The sequence below is a fragment of the Melanostigma gelatinosum genome (assembly GCF_949748355.1).
Source record: "Melanostigma gelatinosum genome assembly, chromosome: 10".
Taxonomy (NCBI): Eukaryota; Metazoa; Chordata; class Actinopteri; order Perciformes; family Zoarcidae; genus Melanostigma; species Melanostigma gelatinosum.
Window position 1 is genome coordinate 21,827,744 of NC_136643.1, and position 20,200 is coordinate 21,847,943.

At 44.4% G+C, this 20,200-nt stretch overlaps 1 protein-coding gene across 3 annotated transcripts in view; it reads left to right on the top strand.

Annotated features, from left to right (window-relative positions):
- LOC306783490 (partitioning defective 3 homolog B-like) overlaps positions 1–20,200 on the top strand; it is a 164,182-nt gene that overhangs the window by 97,423 nt on the left and 46,559 nt on the right. For all 3 annotated transcript variants that reach the window (XM_079277159.1, XM_079277158.1, XM_079277160.1), the window contains 3 exons: positions 2,746–2,856; positions 3,200–3,577; positions 19,600–19,720. In XM_079277159.1, coding sequence (XP_079133285.1) covers positions 2,746–2,856; positions 3,200–3,577; positions 19,600–19,720 — 610 coding nt within the window. The remainder of the gene's footprint in view (positions 1–2,745; positions 2,857–3,199; positions 3,578–19,599; positions 19,721–20,200) is intronic.

The window sequence follows — 20,200 nt, forward strand, 5'->3', positions numbered from 1 at the left end:
CAAGTCGATTTACCTCCTATTTACTTCCATCTGCTTGTTCTCTTTGCACACACTGGCATCCCTAGAACGTATAGCTTTCTATTTCTGTCACTTCCCTCACATGGAAAGGCCACAAGCACACGCAAGGACAGACACTTTCTACTTGATGTATGTCTGTGGCTTCTATATGTTTCTGCACGCTGCCTCCCAGTATAGCCCGGTAAGAGCAAGAGGGCCTAGAGAGAGGAGGCAGGCCTATAATTAAGCTGTAGGTGTCCATTATCGTCACACATCTTTACGCTTCCCTCTATACCTCCCTGGCTGCTCTTTTCCCTTCCATTTGCTGAAAATATGTTTATTCTAATTGGTGATGTTCATCTTCACTGGTGAACGTGACCCTGTGGAGAAATACATGTTTTTGTGCACCCTATTCACCCAAAATGTAGTACTTTTCCATAATTTTCCCAAAAGCCTCATAAAATAACTCTGAAATGTATTGCTATTGAGCAGAGTCGATCTCTGAGGTCAGTATGGAGAATGTAAAAGCGAATGGATCCTTTTGTTGGCTGAATTTGAGTTGCTACAGCGCCGCTAACCGGAGGTCTCGTCCCGGCAAAGCACTCTTCTGGTGGCAGGGCGGATGACAACAAAAATACGAGTCGTTTTCATTTCTGTCACCTTGGATTTAATCAAATTAACAACGTGAATTCAAAGTGATTGACAAGCCCTCAGGGTGTCTCTACTTCTTCCTCCTCTCATGAGGGCAGGCTGGAGGCTGCAGTGACTCGCTATCGCGAACAAGCTGTGTCACAAGACAGGACGGGCCGGAGCTAGCTGGTTAGCATGCTCATTTCAGCAGACACATCTCCAACACAAGACATAGATGTCTTTGACGAAACGTCAACACACTGTAACCTGTTTTCAATTAGTATTCTAGTCATATCTTCTACATTGCACCGTTTAAAGCGCTTTAAAAGTCATATTTTCACATGTAAACAAAAATCTAGCCGTATCCCAAATTAATTTCTCCTCTTTTAATTTTACGTTTCAAAAGCTGAGGCGAGAGAAGAAAGCATAGACGAAAGGAGGAGCGGGGGATGTTAGAGGTTAAGTGCTGTGAGAGAAGTGTTTGATGCCGAGGGGCGACGTGCCAAAGGAGGCGGCAGGATGAAGGGGTGACGGCGAGGTATAAGCTATGGATGGGAAGCAACAGAAACGAGGTTAGTGTGAGAAAGGGAGGAGAGTTCTGCGGCAGAGGAGGAGGAAAAGGTAAAAACGGGAAGAGAGGTGAACGAGGGCTAAGTGAGGGGGAGAGAGAGAGTTGAAGAAAGGGGTAAGCCTGTAGCTCAGTCGTTAGAGCAAGGCTCGTCCCCTGTGAGGCAAACACACACTCACACTGTTAATGCACGCGCAGCGGTATGGCCCTCCATTGAGCCCCCCTCAATGGCCGGTGAAAAAGCTTCCCCCCCCGGTCCACATTAAGCATTTCAAAGAGAGCGATTACCTCAGCGTACATACTACGTTTTGTTTATCGAGCAACGCACAGACGTTCACGAGCTAAACTACAATATAGTCACACATACAATCACACAAGAATGACCACGAATGGCCATTTGAATAATGCACGAGCAGGTTAAGTATAGCAATACTTCAAAAACATCAGCAGCAGTGGGTAGCGGAAGTGTAGACCGAAGAATAATACATCAATAAATTCACCAGATAAATAAAACATACGGTGTGTGATAAGGTCATATGCATGTTGGAGGTGTTAAGTATTTCGCGGTTTTGACTGGCTCAGTTAACCAAATCCTACTCGACATACAGCTGCTGGCGTGTGAGGTTTAATGAGTGCTTTCTTTGAGCAGGCTGTACATGGTTTTAAGAAGGAAGAAAAATAAATAAAATGTAATTCATCATTTACTGCGAGTTGTTTTCTCTTTCAAACCATGCATCTCCATACACTCGAGTGGTAATACTGCGTCAATGTGTTGCTCTCTTTGCCCCACAGACGCTCACATTATTCGTTCACGTTCAGTTATAACGTTTTAATAATCACGTGTGTGTGTGTGTGTGTGTGTGTGTGTGTGTGCGTGAGCCACGGTCCTCTCCTGGCAATGGCTTGTGCCGTGTCCAGTAGCCCTGAGTGTGCTGCTGATGCTGACCACACACAAACTGTGTCGACTGGTGTGGTTTGAGTATTGATGTGCGGCCATCTTCTAATTTAGATTAGGTTGTTTAGAGTAGCAATAGCTTTACATCCTGCTTCTAACTCATTTATTGAACTACTCACACTCTATGTATTGCAACCACAGACAAATGCATATAGATTTGAATGTTGTCAATCTGCATTTGATCGTCCAACTACCTGCTGTTTACCTATTTTTGACAAGTGTGTTTACTGTATCTGTTTGCCTTTCATACCTATAGTATTTGTACATTATAGTTCATGGGAAAACTACCAGAAGAGACATGGAAGCCAACGTTTTTTTAGAGCATTTCAATTTAAATGTGACTTCACGATAGCGTCAGCTGCAGGGCAGCGCGGCAGCAGCAGAGCAGTGCTGAATGGTTGCGTTCAACTATGACCGCTGCTCACCGAGCATAAGAACATAAGAACAGTGTTAATGTCGTGTTTGTTCCTCATCTGCTGTTGAAATCCCCACACAGAGTTGTGATACCGCAGTGTTCTTTCTCCACTTGACTCTCTCTTACTCGTTGTGTCTGATGCCCGTCTCTCTGTCTGTATCACTTCTTCTCTCCGTCCAGATTCGGGAAGAAGAAAGAGGAGAAAAAGGAGGCGAAAGCAGCTCTGCAGCGGCAGAAGTCGGACATTATGAGTGATCATGAGTTCGAGAGGATGAAAGACGAGAGGGAAAGGTGGGGAGCGTTGATGATGATGTTTGTTGTTTTTTTTGCTTTAAATTTGCTGACATACAGACATCGAGGGGAATTCGGGAACCATCTTTTGTTTTCCTTCTCCATTTCAGATGATAGTTCACTTATTGTTCTCATGGAACGCATTAATGCCATTCCTTTCTTTTTATTGTTCATCCTTCTCTCCGTTCTCTCTATCGCTCTCTTCACCATGCTCGTCATTTCTCCAGCTCTACGCTATAATGGTTTGCTTCCGTGTTGTTCGTTAACAGATATTTCTGTGTGGTAGCCCTCGTTGTGACTCAAGTCATCGTTATCATTAATTGGCTCTCCATCTGTCTGTCAGGATCGAGGCAGGGCACCCCGAGCTGAGAGAGCACCGGCTCAGAGACCAGCAGGGCGGCGGCGGCGTGTCGGCGTATCCAGATGTCGAAGATGACGACACGGACCCCAACTATGCCCGAATACAATCCTTCAGGGACCGAGATACGGGTCCAATGCCGCAGCCGCCGTCTCAGTCGCCGCCCTACAGCACAGTTCAGCACGGCCATGTGGGCACCCCTTCCCCCCAAGGCCCCTCTGCCTTTCCAGGGCATGGGAATCACGGTAACGACCCCGGAGCCATCCCTGATGATGACCCCTTTGACAGGCTGTACGCCAAAGTCAACAAACCCAGAGGAGCTGGATCCACATCGCCTCCTGTTCCTGCTACCGCCAATGACGGGTGAGTGTGTGTGTGTGTGTGTGTGTGTGTGTGTGTTGTGTTTATCCCAAAGAAATCACTGCAGGGTTCAACGTGTTCCTCTGAGCTCCGCTATCCTTGCTCCTTACCTTTACTATCAGTCACAGCTCATGTACTCCTGAATATATCTACCGGTGCAGATATCCACTCACACACACTCACCCACACACACACACACACACCCACACACACGCACACACACGCACAGATCCACCTTCATGTCTGTCCGTGCCTTCATGCGAGGAAGTAACCCTGTCTGATGGACAGTTTCATGCCTCATAGAAATGTTTTCCGACACTGTATTTCTCACATATTGTCTCCTCTCTGCATAAATCGTGCTTCGTTATGGAAAGTCGAGACTTATTTGACCTTAGTTTGTAGGGTACACACTTCATGCACAGCAGGATGGGATCCAGCAGAGTTCAGTGTAGCTTTAGCCAATCCAAGGCACTGATGTAAACGCCAGGTTCTACCCAAACTATACTAAGGTCAAGGGTCAATGCTACTTAAACAGTGTGCCATATACATCATTTGTCTATTGTCGACTATGAAATTATCAGCATGTAGTATGATGTTGTGAAATGATACCTTTTGAAGCAATTATTCCCCTGAATTGCAGGTTTTCATGCATAGCCCGTGAATTCTGCTCTCCTTTAAATTAGATGTTGTAAGTGTAAGTACAGATAGCTTGCTTTGGCTCCAATGATGCAATGCATGATTATATGTGCAGCTATAAAAATATTAATCACAGTAGTCTGTTTGAAATATGTAATATTTAAGCATCACATTGTTTTGTTTCTGTACATTTGTGGAATGTCAGCGTTTCAGTTTCCACTTCAGTCACTTTATTCAGCGAATAATAATGAACTAGACGCAGAAGTAAGTCCCATGGATCCAGGCTGTGCCTTTGTGGCTACTTCGTTTCATTCATCCAATATCTATTTACTCAGGTCCTTCCGTAAAAGAAGTAAAACGAGTCTAAGAACGTCTTGATTTTTTTGGGGGGAAACCTATATCCACGGCCACAGCAGTCCTGGCAGATAGTGCTGTTCATTTATCATCACTTCCTGAAACCTGATGGTGCAGACAGAAGCAAGTCCAAGTATCGGCTGACGGTAATCGATGGTGCCCACAAAAAAAACCAGGCAGGCGTGTCGGCGGTGTGTGTGTGTGTGCGTGACTCGGTGTTGGTGTGCGTCGAGGGAGGCCCGAGCCGCGGCATGCATGTGGGAGACGGAGATAAACAAAATCGCTAAGGACTCCGTTCCATCAGCACCACAGCAAAGCAATGAACCACACCAATTTACACACACACACACACACACACACACACCCACACGGTCGGGTTTTCATGACTTTTGGGGACATTGCATTGACTTCATTTCCTGGAGTGTTACCCTAACCATCACCGCTGGAACCCTAATCCTACCTCTAATCTAAACCTAACCTTAAACCAAGGCTTCACCCTTAAATGTATTCATTTATGCATTTTGTACCCATTAGAAAGGCCCCAACAATGTGACTGTGTAAACAGACATTGAGCTCGCAAATGTACAAAGTTGTGAGTGCATGTACCGCTGTGTGTGTGTGTGTGTGTGCAAACAGAGTATTAGATGGAGATAGATGGCCATCTGTTAGAAAGCACCTCATGGATATTGTGAATGGCTCAGAGAGCCAGACTATGAAAGAAGAACTGCCTCGTCCTTGATAATGTTGGACACTGATGATCATTTAAGAGCTGAAACAACACCGTCAGCTGGAATTGGACGGCCCTCTCTGACTCACACCCTCCTCTGGAAGCTGTGAGTGCTGCTCGATGACCAAATACACAAATAGCCGGCTGAGTCAGTGGAAATGATAACAACTGTTAGTCCGTCTTGATTAGAAAATAGAGATCGGCTGCAATGGTCGCTGAACAGGATGCAATACTTCATAATGCAATTTGGCAGTTGCTACTTTCAACTTGTTGGCTTCTTTGGAAAAATATTGTTGCATCAACGAGTTGATGTCTTTTTAATGGAGCAATCATTTCAAGGAACAAAAGTCTGAACTGTTTTGTTTAATTTGTGCTACCGGCCTTTGTACACAGCAGATTCTATAGCAGCACTGTGCTATTTGATGTTGCCTCTGCTTACCCGTGCAGTCTGCTCTGTAACCACTGCTGCACCTCCACTAATTTAAAAAGCCCCCATAGTGATTTTACTCTGGAGCTGGGTCTGAGCCAAGCACTAAAACAGCTCATAAATGCTATTCTTTCATATCTATCTCTGGGATACACGTGTAGCAGAAAGCACATTACCAATCAATAGGCACTCATTAGTTGCCCCTAATGCTTAAATTTGTCAAAAGCTTTGACAAACTCCAAAGTAGAGGTGCAGCAGGCCTCTGAAATAACAATGAGGTTTTCCTTTGTTCCCCAATTTTTCCACTGAATGATTCAAATGAACAACACGGTCGCGCCCATTTTTCTGCAACAGTGTCGTCGTCTGTGCAGGAGTTCAGACATCACATCGTATGGGCTGTTTCCATATTAGTCACTTATATTCCCACAGCACAAGTCCACGTGCCTGGCTGCATGTGTGCGTCTCCGTGTTTGTGAGTGTAAAGATATTTATTTTTTTGTTATCGGCGGTTTGCTTTAAACAGCACTATTCTGGAGGCGCAGTTATTTAGCCACATAGCACTGTAATATATCACACTGTCTGCTTCTCAACCAGCCCAGCACCTTCTAAAGGGCACCGCCTGCTCCATTCCTTATGCATGGAAGAGTTTAATGCAGACGCATTTAGTGAACCCATTACACACACACACAGGATTACACTGTGTGTCCCACACAGGCCAAATATAATCCACTTTTATCTGAATGTTTCTTCCTGCTTCTTTCCACAAAAGTATTCCCATGTTATCACCCTGTTCATAAGCCGAGCTCCACATTAAAGCGTCTCATTTCGGTGATGCTACGTGTGAACAACGGGCCTCCACATTCGCAGGTTGTTCTTATTTGACAGGATGCACGTGTGTATACCGCCGAGTGACATCACCTTTACTGTGTGATCCACCTTTTGACATTTTAGAATAAGCGCTGACACAGCAGGCTGGATGCGACAGTAAGTTGTCTTCCCTGTATTTACTGCCACTCAGGCCCCAACCAGGCTCGTGTTGGGTGGCGAGAGAGAAAAACACAAAGATGCATCTTCATGTTTAGTCAGCGTAGCGTGGACGTACAGTCTGCTGCCTCTCTTCCATCTCCGTACACAGGTGGACAGAGTGGCTCACATTGGGAAGCTAGTAGCTGTGGGAATCCGGCTGTGAGAAGAGAAAAAGGGCGACAGCTAAGGAGCTCTTTTTCAAGATTTTCAAGTGGAGAGCAGGACTCTTTTGCCCACCCTGTGCGTACACACACACACACACTGTCTCTCTCTCTCTGAAACCATTTCTTCCTGCGCACTCGCACGCTTAGGTGCATGCACAGCAGCGAGTAGTTAGGATGTCAAACACACGCCCCCGCGCACACAGAGTCCATTTTCTGAAGTGACCACCCAAGCCTTGGGATAAGTGCTGCCCTCCGTTTTCTTGAGCGGGTGCGCCCTCCCTCCCACCCTCGCCCAATCACGACCACCACCACCACCACCTAACCCTTCCAAGTGCCCCCTCGAAGGTTACCATAACAACCACGACCACTGGCACTCCACCAATTAGAAAACAATCAGTCTGGAGAGAGCGGAGTGCAGTGAGCTTGAGAAAGAGAGAGGTGCTGCGGCGCAGGAGTGAAAGATAAACGGAGAGCGAACGGCATCAGGAGAGTAACGCAAAAGGGAAATAAAAGAGCGGGGGGAGAAGGCAGAGCTTATATGTGCTAATTATTGTGTAATTCACTACAAACTATATATACACACAGCTCACCTTTTACATTTTAGACACAAATAGACAAAGACCATGGTCGATATGAGGACAGCCCTCATTCCATTGTTCATACCAAATTAAGCTGAATAAACATCTGCCCCCCCCCCCCTTCTTAGTGTCACTCTATTTGTGTTTATTTTCGGGTTTGCTTAACTAAAGAGGATAAACATGTTGGAAGTGGTTTTGCCATCGGCGCACCATCTGCCACCGCGAGAAACTTTTGTTTGTGCTGGAAGAGCAGCCGCCCTGTTGCTGCTTCATATCACCCAGCTTTTCCTCTGAGATAGACCATTGCTGGAGCTGTGGCGCAGTGGAAGTTGCAGAGTAGACCGCCATCTACTACGCTGATGGATAAGCGCCGCATACAAACCCCTCCTCTAATTATCCGAACCATCCCTTTAAGCCTGCATATATTGCTCTCGTCCTATTTCACAGAGTACATGAAAGGAAACGGCATGCGCTCCCAAAATGTGCATTACGGTTCAGCATGGTGGAGCAGAGACCACGAGAGGCTCAGAGGGAGCTCGTACAGGAGAGAAAGATGAGCTTTTAGCATTGCTTGGCTGCTCACTGGAGAGGCTTTCTTTCCTCCGTGCTAATTAATCAGATATTCTTTCGGCTCAATGAGTGCCTCGCAAACAGTAATACATACTCACTGTCTTTATCCTGCGCGCACACACACACACACACACACACACACACTGTGGAGGGAGCTTTTAGTGGCTGCCAGGTTGGTCTGTGCGGGTGCCGTTTTCCACATCACTTTATTCTTGTAGGTAATTAGGTTTGGTGAGGAGGTGTGTGTGTGTGTGTGTGTCTGTGTGTGTGTCTGTGTGTGTGTGAGGGTGTGTGTGTGTGTGTGTGTATTGGGGTTGTATCTTTGCTATCTTTTTGTAGTTTAATTTGGGCAGCTGTGGCTCAAAGGTATAGCGATATAACTCTCTTAACTTCACTAACTAGTTTTACTTGTAGAAACTTTCCCACACACGTGTTTGGCAGATCTGTAATACAACCTGATGTTTCTTCCTTTTTTTGTTAAATACCTATTTTGTCATTTATAAATGGAGGCTTTATATGTGGGGAAAAAAAATTTGCATTGTTGTTGAAACTCTGTGGAAAGAAATGTGGAATTTCATCTTATTTAACTGCTGAAAGAAGCAAGCAGATTCAAGCACCATGGCGGATATGAGAGAGACGTTTGGAGTGTTGTGGAACTAAAGGGAGCTAAAACGGAGGGTTAAGTGGGATTAGGAATAAAGGGGGAAGGGGAGTTGAAGAAAGAAAATGGGGAAGGGGTGAAACAGAAGAGAGGTATGGAGAAGAAAGAGCCAGAACGAGTGTTTGGGGCTAAAGGAACAAATTAGCAGGAGGGACTGTTGAAAATGGGGGATTTTCTTTCTAAAAGCAGGAGGAGAGGGATACAGAGTGGAGAGCGAGGAGGATAAAGGTTAGCGGAAATAGGGGAAACAGACAAAAGAACAGAATGAAAAGAGAAGAGGAGCGAGCTGTAGAGATTTGGGAGAAAATGGTTGAGGGTCAGCGCATGTTTACAGCTTAAAAATAAAGAAATAAATGTGAGAGATGAGGATGATTTGGAAGAGAGAATAGAGGCTTTACATTCTGCGGGCTGAAAGGACACATGAGTGGACCCAAGTAATTGCAGGAATGAGAAAAGAGGATCAACTAGTAAAGGAAAAAGGAGAGGAAGCGAGGGATTCAGAGGGGAGGAGACACCAAGTGGAAGTTTTAGGATAATTCAACAGATGAGACGGGGAACGAGGAATAAAAGGGCAAATTAGAAGGAGAACAGAAAGGGAACGTGAACTGAGACGCTGGGAGTAAAGAATGTGGAGAGGACTCAATGAGAAGAGGGGCGGGGGGGGTTGATGAAGAGCAAGCGAGAATAGGCCCGGAGTGCGTGTTTCGCGTACTCAAAGCACATGATTCAGCCTGGCTAATAAGAGAAAGCTCTCAAGAGGCACTCGTCCTCTCCTCCCCTCCTTGCTCCCTTTCCTTGAATATACCCGTTCTGCCCCCCCCTCACCCCCATTGCACTCTTCCTCCTCTCATTTATGATTTCCGCCTCTCGTATTTGCCAAGTACTTCTCAATGAAAAGTAAATTCCATGCAAAGGACATCGGCCCACGATGGAGCACGAACACGGTAAAAGGACACACGGGCAGGTACACTCCGGCTCTTAAAAGGACACACACACACACACGGACACACACACGCACACACCCACACACACAGATGGACACATTCATGGTTTCAAAACACACAAAAGAGGTCAAATCTTTCATGTTGTTTCCATCTCTATAGATATTTGTTCCTTTTACTCATTTATCTTTTACCTTTGTTCATATAGTAAGGATTGAAAAAAAGTGCATTTGATTTTAAGTAGTGGTAACCCGTAGCTAGTTTATATATTGTGTGAATGTCGTGTGTGTCAGATTATATGTGGATGAGACTTTTATGAGTCATACACAGTGCGTTACTGGCGGTAGTTGCTCAGTCCGTGGTGGACTTGGCTTGGGAACCGGAGGGTTCCAGGTTCAAGTCCCGTTCGGACCAAGTATGGATCGCGGACTGCTAGCTGCAGAGGTATGAGTGTGCCTGCAGGGCGCTTCAAAGACTGCTCCGGGGGGGGGGGCGGTACTGTGGCTGCTCCGGTGCTATGAACTCTCTGAAAAATGCATTTGCGTGGGAAGAGATCGATTTCCACTGCCTTGTGTTGATTATCTTAATCGACTTGTTTCTATGCTCTTCCATGTGGGAGTAGGTGACTTTTTTTGAGCAATACTTATGACAAACTATATATTCATACCATTTAACCCTGAAGTTGTCACCAAACCTTTGTAGATAGAGTAGATAGTGTTTGGGGAAGACAATTAAGCTGAATCGTGTTGAGAAAGGGTTGGATTAGTTGTTATGCTTGAGGTTGGGTTCCTATTATTCTGCTTAAGATGAAGGAGGTGGCTGGTTTTGCTTGATTAAATCTATTAAATCATATATTAAATCTAATGAAACTACCCTGGTTGAGGCCACATGGCCAGCAAATATTTGTATAACAAGCAAAAAAACATGACGGAGAGCATGGAAGAGATGAGGTCATGTGAAGTAAAGGTCAGCTCGAGCGCCTTCTGCAGTAATTGGAGAGACTCTAAGTGAAGCTACAGTGAAGCTTTTTTACTGACAAAATTCAGAAAATTAGACAAGCAGTCAGTGCCTCCACATCAACCACAGGATATGTGTTGTCCCGATCTCTGAATAACATCCATTCAAATATCATGACACAATTTCATTCAATCGACCGTAGAAGCCTAGAATACATTATACAACATCTGAAGTCATCCTCCTGCTGCTTGGATATTCTACCAACACACTTTTTCAAAAATATTTCAAACTGCATGACCACTGATCTTTTACAAATTGTAAACACATCCCTTCTCTCAGGTGTCTTCCCACAAGCCCTAAAAACTGCAGTTATTAAACCGCTCCTAAAGAAGGCTAGTTTAGACTCCGCAACGATGAAAAATTATAGGCCAATATCAAACCTCCCATTTTTGAGTAAAATAATTGAAAAAGCGGTTTTCCAACAGCTGACCAACTTCTTGGCCGTAAATAACTGCTTTGATGTTTTCCAGTCAGGCTTTCGACAGCACCACAGCACTGAAACTGCTCTTGTTAAGGTTTTCAACGACATCCACTTAAACATAGACAATGGCAGAAGTTCAGTCTTAGTGTTACTGGATCTCAGTGCTGCATTCGACACGGTCGACCATGCCATACTCCTAGAAAGACTAAAAATCTGGGTGGGACTCTCTGGCACAGCACTTAACTGGTTTGAATCCTACTTGAAGGGCCGAGAATACTTTGTGTCTGTAGCTGATTACACATCAGAGCTGACTAAAATGACATGTGGTGTTCCCCAAGGTTCAATACTGGGGCCTCTTCTGTTCAACATCTACATGCTTCCACTAGCTCAGATTATGCAAAACAACAAAGTGTGTTATCATAATTATGCAGACGACACACAAATCTACATAACTATGTCACCAGGGGACTATAATCCCATACAAGGGCTGGGTAACTGCATTGAACAAATCAACAACTGGATGTGCCAGAATTTTCTTCAATTAAACAAAGATAAAACAGAAGTAATTGTTTTTGGTACCAAGGACGAACAATTGAAAATCACCGCTCAGCTTCAGTCACTGATGTTAAAACCCACAAACAAAGCCAGAAATCTAGGTGTAGTTATGGATTCAGACCTCAACCTGAACAGCCATATCAAGACAATTACAAAATCAGCCTACTATCACCTGAAGAATATATCAAGGATTAGAGGACTTATGTCTCAACAGCATTTGGAAAAACTTGTCCACGCATTTATCTTCAGCAGACTGGACTACTGTAATGGTGTGTTTACAGGTCTCTGTAAAAAGTCCGTCGGAAAGCTGCAGCTCGAGTCCTCACTAAGACCAGGAGGGTGGATCACATCACTCCAGTTCTGAGGTCTTTGCACTGGCTTCCTGTCCAACAAATAATTGACTTTAAAATCCTGCTGTTGGTTTACAAAGCACTGAATGGTTTAGGGCCAAAATACATCTCTGATCTACTGCTGCCTTACGAACCATCCCGACCCCTCAGGTCATCTGGGACCGGTCTACTTTCTGTTCCCAGAGTCAGAACTAAACATTATTTCAATTATCTCAATCGCTCTGAAGTTAACCATCACAAATTGTAAACTTTATCCTTTCACTTTGTTATAGTCATCTGAAGTGTTTTTTATTTCTTTCTAGAAACATCATTTAGATGATTAGGAAATAAAAGACTATATTTTATTGATTAAAACAAGTCTTGTCATTAGTAGTTTTAATGATGTATTATAAGCTGCTTAGAGCTATTGTTAGGAAGTTAAACAGGTCGTTATTCCCTCTATAATATTTATGATGTTGTGAAAACGTCTCCTTCAATCAACTGGATTAATACTCACTTTAACTGAACACGGTTAGCGGTGCTGCTAACGTTACACAGATCGGTTGTTTACAATGTAACACTATCGGGGATCGCCGAACAGAAAGCATCAATGCTGATTTGCATATTTTTACTCGTAATTGGCGGATAATGAATGTGAATAAAAGTGTAATTCACTCTGATAGTTAAACCGTGTCATTAATCCGCCGTTCACCTGCGTGTCAAACCACGAGGGGGGGGGGGGGGATCAGTACGGATCGACACCACTAATTGATAATATCAATATTGTGATGTCAGATTAGATATCGTCGTACATTTTGAATATCGTAATAAGGCTTGTGTGCTGTAGGTTTTAAAGGCCACAGTAAAGTGATGCAATTATCTGAACTTACCAGACTGCTCCATCGCTGTTATGACAAACAATGTCCGGCCAATTGTAGAATCCCATCCGAAAATCTTGTTATGGATTGTTTTAAAGGCAGTGAAATTAAATATAACACATGACCAGTAAAATATAACGCTGAACGATGAATCAAAACCTACAGGACAGCCGTTAACCCCTCGTGTCAGGTGTACATCCAGCTTTAAAGAGATGCCATCCACAGCTATTGTGGTTTGCAGAGGCATCAGGCAAATTGGCCTCCAGCCACACACACACACACACACACACACACACACACACACACACGGCTGTTAAAGTCAAAGGAGAATGTTGAGCCAGACAGCCTGCCTACATGATTTTATGCCAGACTGTTTACCACCTGTAGCGCTGTTTCTCTCTTTCTGTCACGCACGCACACACACACACACACCGAGGGCTTGTCAAAATAATGTTATGCCAGACAATTTTCAATCTCTACAATACGCACACGCGCACTGATTATCACGAGGATTGGATGCCAGCCTCCTCTGCCACTGTGAGTGTCTCTCTTGCACACGGCGGCATTTAGACAGCCAGTCTGATTGATGTCATGCCAGTCGATAGAGCACTAATTACTCCCCGTGCTTTGACGCCGCCCCGTAAAGAGAGGTGTCATATCCTGTCAGCTGCATTTTAAAAACACGTGTCACTTCCTGTTAGCCTGGAGATGAAAAGAGAGCAACAGAGCAACCTGACAGCACATTCGCGCCACATACACAACCGCACCGTGTTGCTTTTTTCTCTCTCTCTCTACTCGCCCCTTTCTTTCTCTTCCCGCCGACCCACCTGCCAACATTGGTGATCTTTTGTTGTCAGACTTCATTAGCGGAGACGTCGGCTAATTAGAGCCGAGCGCGGGCTTGGGAGATTAGGAGGAAGACGACGATGAGGAGCGGGTCGAGGGCGATACGGGCAGAGGCGACGGAGATGGGCAGACGACGAAGAGATTAAGATGGAGTGGGAGGAAAGGGGTGACGGCAGAGAAGATTACCTGCATACATTGTGGAGGGTAGAACGAGGCGAGAGAGTGGGCTGAATGGATGAAATTAAAAAATAGATGGTGGCGTAAGAGTGACAGGAACTGTGAATATCTGCACTGAATGAGTCACAGAAAGAAGAAACGCCTGAGGCAGATGTAATCCTGGAAATGTCAAACATGACCGAACGTATCATATAAAGAAGACTCACGCCCGTGTCAACACATGACGGACAATAACTCGCATTGATTAAGTTGTTTTTGTTACTCGCGACTAATCCTGTGTGTGTGTGTGTGTGTGTGTGTCGAGTGAAACACCGATACAAGGTACAGGCAGAGAGACGCAGCGTCATTGACCTGTTGTTGATGTAGCTGATCCTCGTCAGACACAGCTGACAACGATCCTCCGCTCGACGACTGCACTCGGGGGAAGAACACACGTTTGTGGGCGGTGTGCAAAGAAGCAAAGACCACGACTCCCTCTTGTCACTGTCCGTCAACTACGTTTGCTCTGTTCCCGCACAGTTATCGACCGCTTGTCCCGTCACTGCCAGGAGACACCAGCCTAAAAAGAATGCAATCGTCAGCATGATCGACCGCTTGTTTGTGAGTTCAAACGCTGACTATTATGTGGTTGTATTTAATTGAATTAAGGGATTAGGTATAATCTAAAAGAGTTCATGTAGTTCGTGGTGTTGGTTGGAAAGGTTTCCAGGTTCCTGCCTTATTACACATCTCACAGGGAGTCTGTGTCCATCTACTGTTGCCTTGAAGAGGGTAAGACAGCCATCTATAACGTTGACATTTGTAAAGCAGCAGTTATTGTTTGCTGCATTGATTAGCATCGGCAGGATGCAAAAGCACAAATTCCCTCTTTTCCATTTATACACAGCGTGCACCGTCTCTTAAGCTTTTTAGAATCAATTGCAGTTCATGTTTTCAAGCTTTTATTGATTTTTCCAAATGGCTATCATGACTTTGTGTTTGTGCTAATGAAAGGAAATCCCACTTTACTGCTTCACTTCTTCTTTGCAGAAGGTCAAGAGCTCTGCCAGCGGTTAGCTTTTTTTATTATCCTTCTCTTGTCTTTGTTCCTTCCAAGAATGCAACGCTGACTCTGTCTCTCACGTGCACATGATAATATTTGAAAAGTACAACTTGACTCCCTCTGACACTGAATCTTAGCCCTCTATCCATCCAAGAGATGTCAATAGAACCTCACTAGTTTCTTGTTCTTCTACACACACGCTAACACACACACACTCTCACACACACACACAACATTTGCAGACAAGTGATAAATCAGACTGAGCTGAGGGTGTGAATGACATATTCCCCCTGTGCCACATCTAAGCCGAGACCATACATCACCTGTATGTGCGTGTGTGTTGCAGCTTGTGTGGCAGATTGCACCAGAGCCATTTTGTGTCCGATTTATGGAACCTTTTAGCTGAAAGTCATCCGTTAGAGAGCACTAAAAACCTGTCCTTTCTCCCCTTCTTTGTCTCACCCTTTGTCTTTAGTCTCCATCTCTTTAACTCTCCCTGTCGTTCTTCGATACATCCCGTATCATATATTTTTTTGATGTAAGGAAAATATCAATAGATCTCCAGCTAGATTTTCCTTTAGATACCAGCACGGGTGTTGGTAATGGATTTACCACCACGTGTTTATTTACATTATTGATGTGGTTATTAAGTCGAGCTTAAAGTGAACCCGCTGATAATGCCTTTTCAAAGTATTTACATCGAATGTAGGCATTAGAGTGTAAATAAATAAAGCATCTTTCAAAGTATTTAAACTTATGTTTGTGCAGGATTTGACTGATTTCGTGTCACGTCATTAAAATTAATGTTAAACAAACATGACCTATCACACGTCTCACCTTTTCTCCTGGCTTCAGCAGTGGAGTCTCACATTTTAGATTGCTTGTGACAAAACTGATTAAAAGCAAACCAGAAAGCAGCTTTTAAAGCTTTTACTTCAAGAAAGTGCACCTTTCTTAACCAGGCTAGTAAATATTTACAGGCTTTAATGACAAGGACACATTCCTTTGCTGTGGACATTGATATATTTCAGAGCGTATCTCTCCATGTTATTAATGGAACAGAAGTCTTAATTATTAATAGCAGCATTATTAACAGCTCTGCCGGGTTTCTGATTCTCATTTTAAACATTTATAGAATTATTATTGGTGTGGCGGAGCTAGAGCAGGAGATTGATCTTCCTGTGTGTGTGTGTGTGTGTGTGTGTGTGTGTGTGTGGGGAGAGAGAAAGAAAGAGGGAGGAGTGGACTGAACCTCAGGCCTATGCTTTTATTTTGAAATATGCAAGCTTTATACACAACGTATTATTTTAACATAATCCTCAAATATTCCAGAATGAATGCCATAGTTCTTCCTGATGAGAGATTGAAGTAGTTAAGTAGAAAGAGAGCATTTCAGTTGCAAACATATTTTTGGTATTGAGTCATAGTGTAGTTTATCCCTAATGCTATTAGGCTGTGACCAGAGGAGCCAGCTCTATTGGTGCTTAATGACCACGAGGTACGTCGTTAAAAAGTGAAGTCATACAAGTCTGCATTTTTATGGCGTACTTGTTTCTCCAATCAATGGCTTCCTGCGGCTGTGGTCATGGAACTATTTGCATAAATGTGTGTGTGTGTGTTTTTGTGAGTGTTATGTTATGTCTTTGTTTATCTAATCTCCAATCCATCCAAGGTGTGGAGTGGCACTAATATAAGACAAAGGGAAGCCACTCACGACTCGTACACTCGGAACTCAAAACACGTACAACAGGAGTGTTGAGAGACGGTGTGATGAGGATTTCCACTTCATTCTTCATGCAAAACATGTTGTTGAGAAGTCAGTATTTGGGTGAATACTTCTTTCCTCGAGAACATGCAATCAGAAAGGGGGGGGGGGGGGGTCAGAAGGTGAGGGCAAGAGGAAAGTGAAGCAGAGGGATATGAATTGATTTCCTATGAATGGGAGTGTTTATTTCCGTCTATGTGATACACTTGTGATGAGCTGCCAGCGTGCCGAAGGTGTTTCTCTGCCTTCTTCGTTGACATGGATGTACTTGATGAAATGTCTAAATACAGCAGCAAGCTCAGAGGCTCGTCCGGACCAGCGTGAGCGTTTCATTTCCACCTTGTTAATGGCAGCACATTGCAGCATTCACTCCTTCACATGTTGTATCTTTCACACACAGAGCCCATCTTGAATTCTTTCAGCATTCTGCTAAGAGGTGACGCAACAAAATAGCTTCCAATGGCGTCCGGTGACAGAAATGCTCACGCGGTGGTCCAGTTTAAGACTCGAATGCATAGTAACGCTTACACTGTGCTGTCTGCGGGTTGGCGTCGGCGACGGCAACTAAAACTGCTGACACTCATTGAGGAAGAGTGATCCCATTTATTTTGGCATCGCCGGGCAATTTGAGCCAAGGCTCCGCCGGTCCGTGGTTTCTCTCAGCAGCTCGGGTTCTGCAGGCTCCCCGCAGTCCAGATCCTCCTCCCTGCAGCTGCAGCCTCCATCTGGATCCCCCTTGGCACCGCCTCAAATACAGCAAAACTTAATATCCTTTTCAGCCAGAACACTGTAAAAACGTGTCCTCGTCCATAGCATCCTCCGCACCATATTTTGAGATGCCACTTTCGCTGTTTGAAACATAGCTAGCTTGCAATACAAGCAAAGAGAACGAGGAAGTTCTGTTTTTCAGCGGCATCTAGATCCAAGCTGAAATAGCCCGTCGTTCTTCCGTGCCTCCAACTACGTCACGTCAAATGATGGAGCTGGATGCAGGAAGGACAACTCACTCAGCGTTCTTGGTCAACATAGCACACACTGAAGACATTCACCGTCACCGCTGATCCACGTGAAAGGTGGTGAAGTTAGCCTTTAACGCCAAAGGTGATCGGAGAATCAAGTGGTTTAGTGTTAGCATGTGATTTCAAATCTACTCTGTGCACAGTGGGTGTTGTGTGCTGCTGCTGACACAGCTCTCTTACTCCTATAGGCTAGAATATGGAGCACAGATGCACCCAGATGTGACCACACACAGATTGAGTCTAGATTGTGTGTTATTCTAATGCATTCCTCCGCACACTAGATACTGAAGCTAACGTCTCTCGGTCTATAATATTACCCTCATTCCTCCAGTCAATTTCCAATGGAAGAAAGAGAATGAACGAAGGACAGGTGGTGCGCAATACATTCAGTCATAAGTACTGTCACAAGTCAACTTAAACACGTTAAAAAAAAAAAAAAAGATTTGCAGATTTAAAACACTTTATGTTCAACCAGTTTAGCAGAAAGTAGGACACCAAAGTCGGTGGATAAAGGTACTAAAGTCGTGTTTCCTGTTCTGAACACGTGCAAAAGACAGGGTTTGTGATGTGAGACGAGGTGTTATGTGTTTTCAGCGCTGCAGCTCTCCTAGTCGTTCACACACCTCTCTGGGTTTATGATTTCAAAGGGAGGAAGGGGAACGAAGGGTCGCCAGCAAAACAAGAGAGTGGCTGAAAAAAAAAAAAGATGGGAATAGAGAATTATAAACGTGTGCTTCTGAAAAGAGTTTACGTTTTGAAAATGCAAGATTTACTGTTTAAAGAAATGTTTTTCAACTTCAAATTAATGTTATCATTTTGAAGGCAACGATGTAGCTATATGTAAATGAGTTTTGTTGATGAGGTTTTTGTGTTTTGTATGAATTCATTATCTTCAATTGCTGCGGGCTGTTTCAGCAGCCTTTTCTGTGATAGTTATTGTTGTAGTAAAAAAAAAAGATAGAAATTAGAGAATGAAATTGAAAACAGCCACTTCTCTCTGCTTCATAATCTGCCAGCAGCTTGAATGTGCTGCATTATTGTCTACCAGCATAAAGTAGACCAACGTGTGAAAGAGTCGTGCTAGTCTAGAGTAAGAGTTAGTACAGTGTTAAGATTTGCATTTGTTAAAAATTTATTTTTGACTGCAGATTTCTAGTTTAACAGAAACAAATGCTGAGTACTGGAAACACTCAGAAGTCACAGTGATGCTCACGGACTCCCTCGGAGACGGGAGGAAAGTGTGTCGCTGTTCCTCTGACTCTCCATAAAGCTCCTGATGGTACAGCAATACATTTCCCCTCCTTCCATCAACTCGGTTCATGAAATTGCCCACTGCAGTTGTAATGTTGAGTATGTGGATGATGTGACTTTCCATATTTCCATTATGTGTGGGTGTGTGTGGGTACGTGACCCAGGGGTCAGTGCTGATATGCTGTAGTTCTTCCTCCGTTGACAGAGAGAACGAATATTCATGTGATTGATATTTTTGTTTTTCTTTCCTTTTGCAAGAGGAAAAAAAGCATAAAAGATGGAAAAACAGATATAGATGAAGGCAGTCAGAATGATCAAGAGCTCGTGTGTGTGTGTGTGTGTGTGTGTGTGTGTGTGTGTGGTGCCTGTATGCGTGCACACAGTCATCAAGCATTCACATTGCTCAGAATGCTCTGAGTTATTATATATTCATGAAACAGCAACACGGAGGCTCCGTAGTCCGAACCAAGACATCGGAAACCAGATCCACTCCTTCTGTTCTAACCTTTCACAATAAAAGCTTCAGACATATCAGTTTCATGGGCGGGGTTTTCACATTTTTGTGCCCCCCGGATGTGTAAAGACCTTTAGAGGTGTACAAGCTACATTAACCCAGTTGTGTTTGTGCTTGTGTGTGGCAGTGCGGACAGGATCCAGCAGCTACGACGAGAATACCAGCAGGCGAGGAGAGAAGGAGTGGTGGTGCCGCCGTATGACGAACTGGACCCACGACGCAGAGGACATGAACACGAAGCACCGAGGGTGAGGAGCTCGCGTACACTTAGTTTCCACACGCGAGAAAGGAAGTCCACAGACACGCAGGTCACGGAAACGGCCTGATAATCTCTTAATCCATCTGTGCTTCCATTTTATCAACCTTTCATCAGTCTGTCCATCATCGGGTGTTTATGTGCACTGGGCATGTGTGAGTTTTCTTTCCCCCCGTTTCTTATCGGAGTGATCGCTGCTTTTATTGCGTTTGTTTCTGGATCAAGTCCCTGTAGCGCTCAGTCGCTGCTCTGACGTGAATGTCTCCCGTAGGCACCGAGCTGATGCTGGCGATACACACACAAAGGAGATAAGTGGAGGTTTTAATCTCTTGTCATCCTGCAGGTCGTGGGTTTTCAAATCACAGAACTCTAATCAGAGCTCGGCCTGGATGAGTCGTGCTGCAAGAAGCTCAAAAAAACGTCCACAATAACAGGTGTATTATTAATGTGCGAACGAGAAATCACCGCCCAC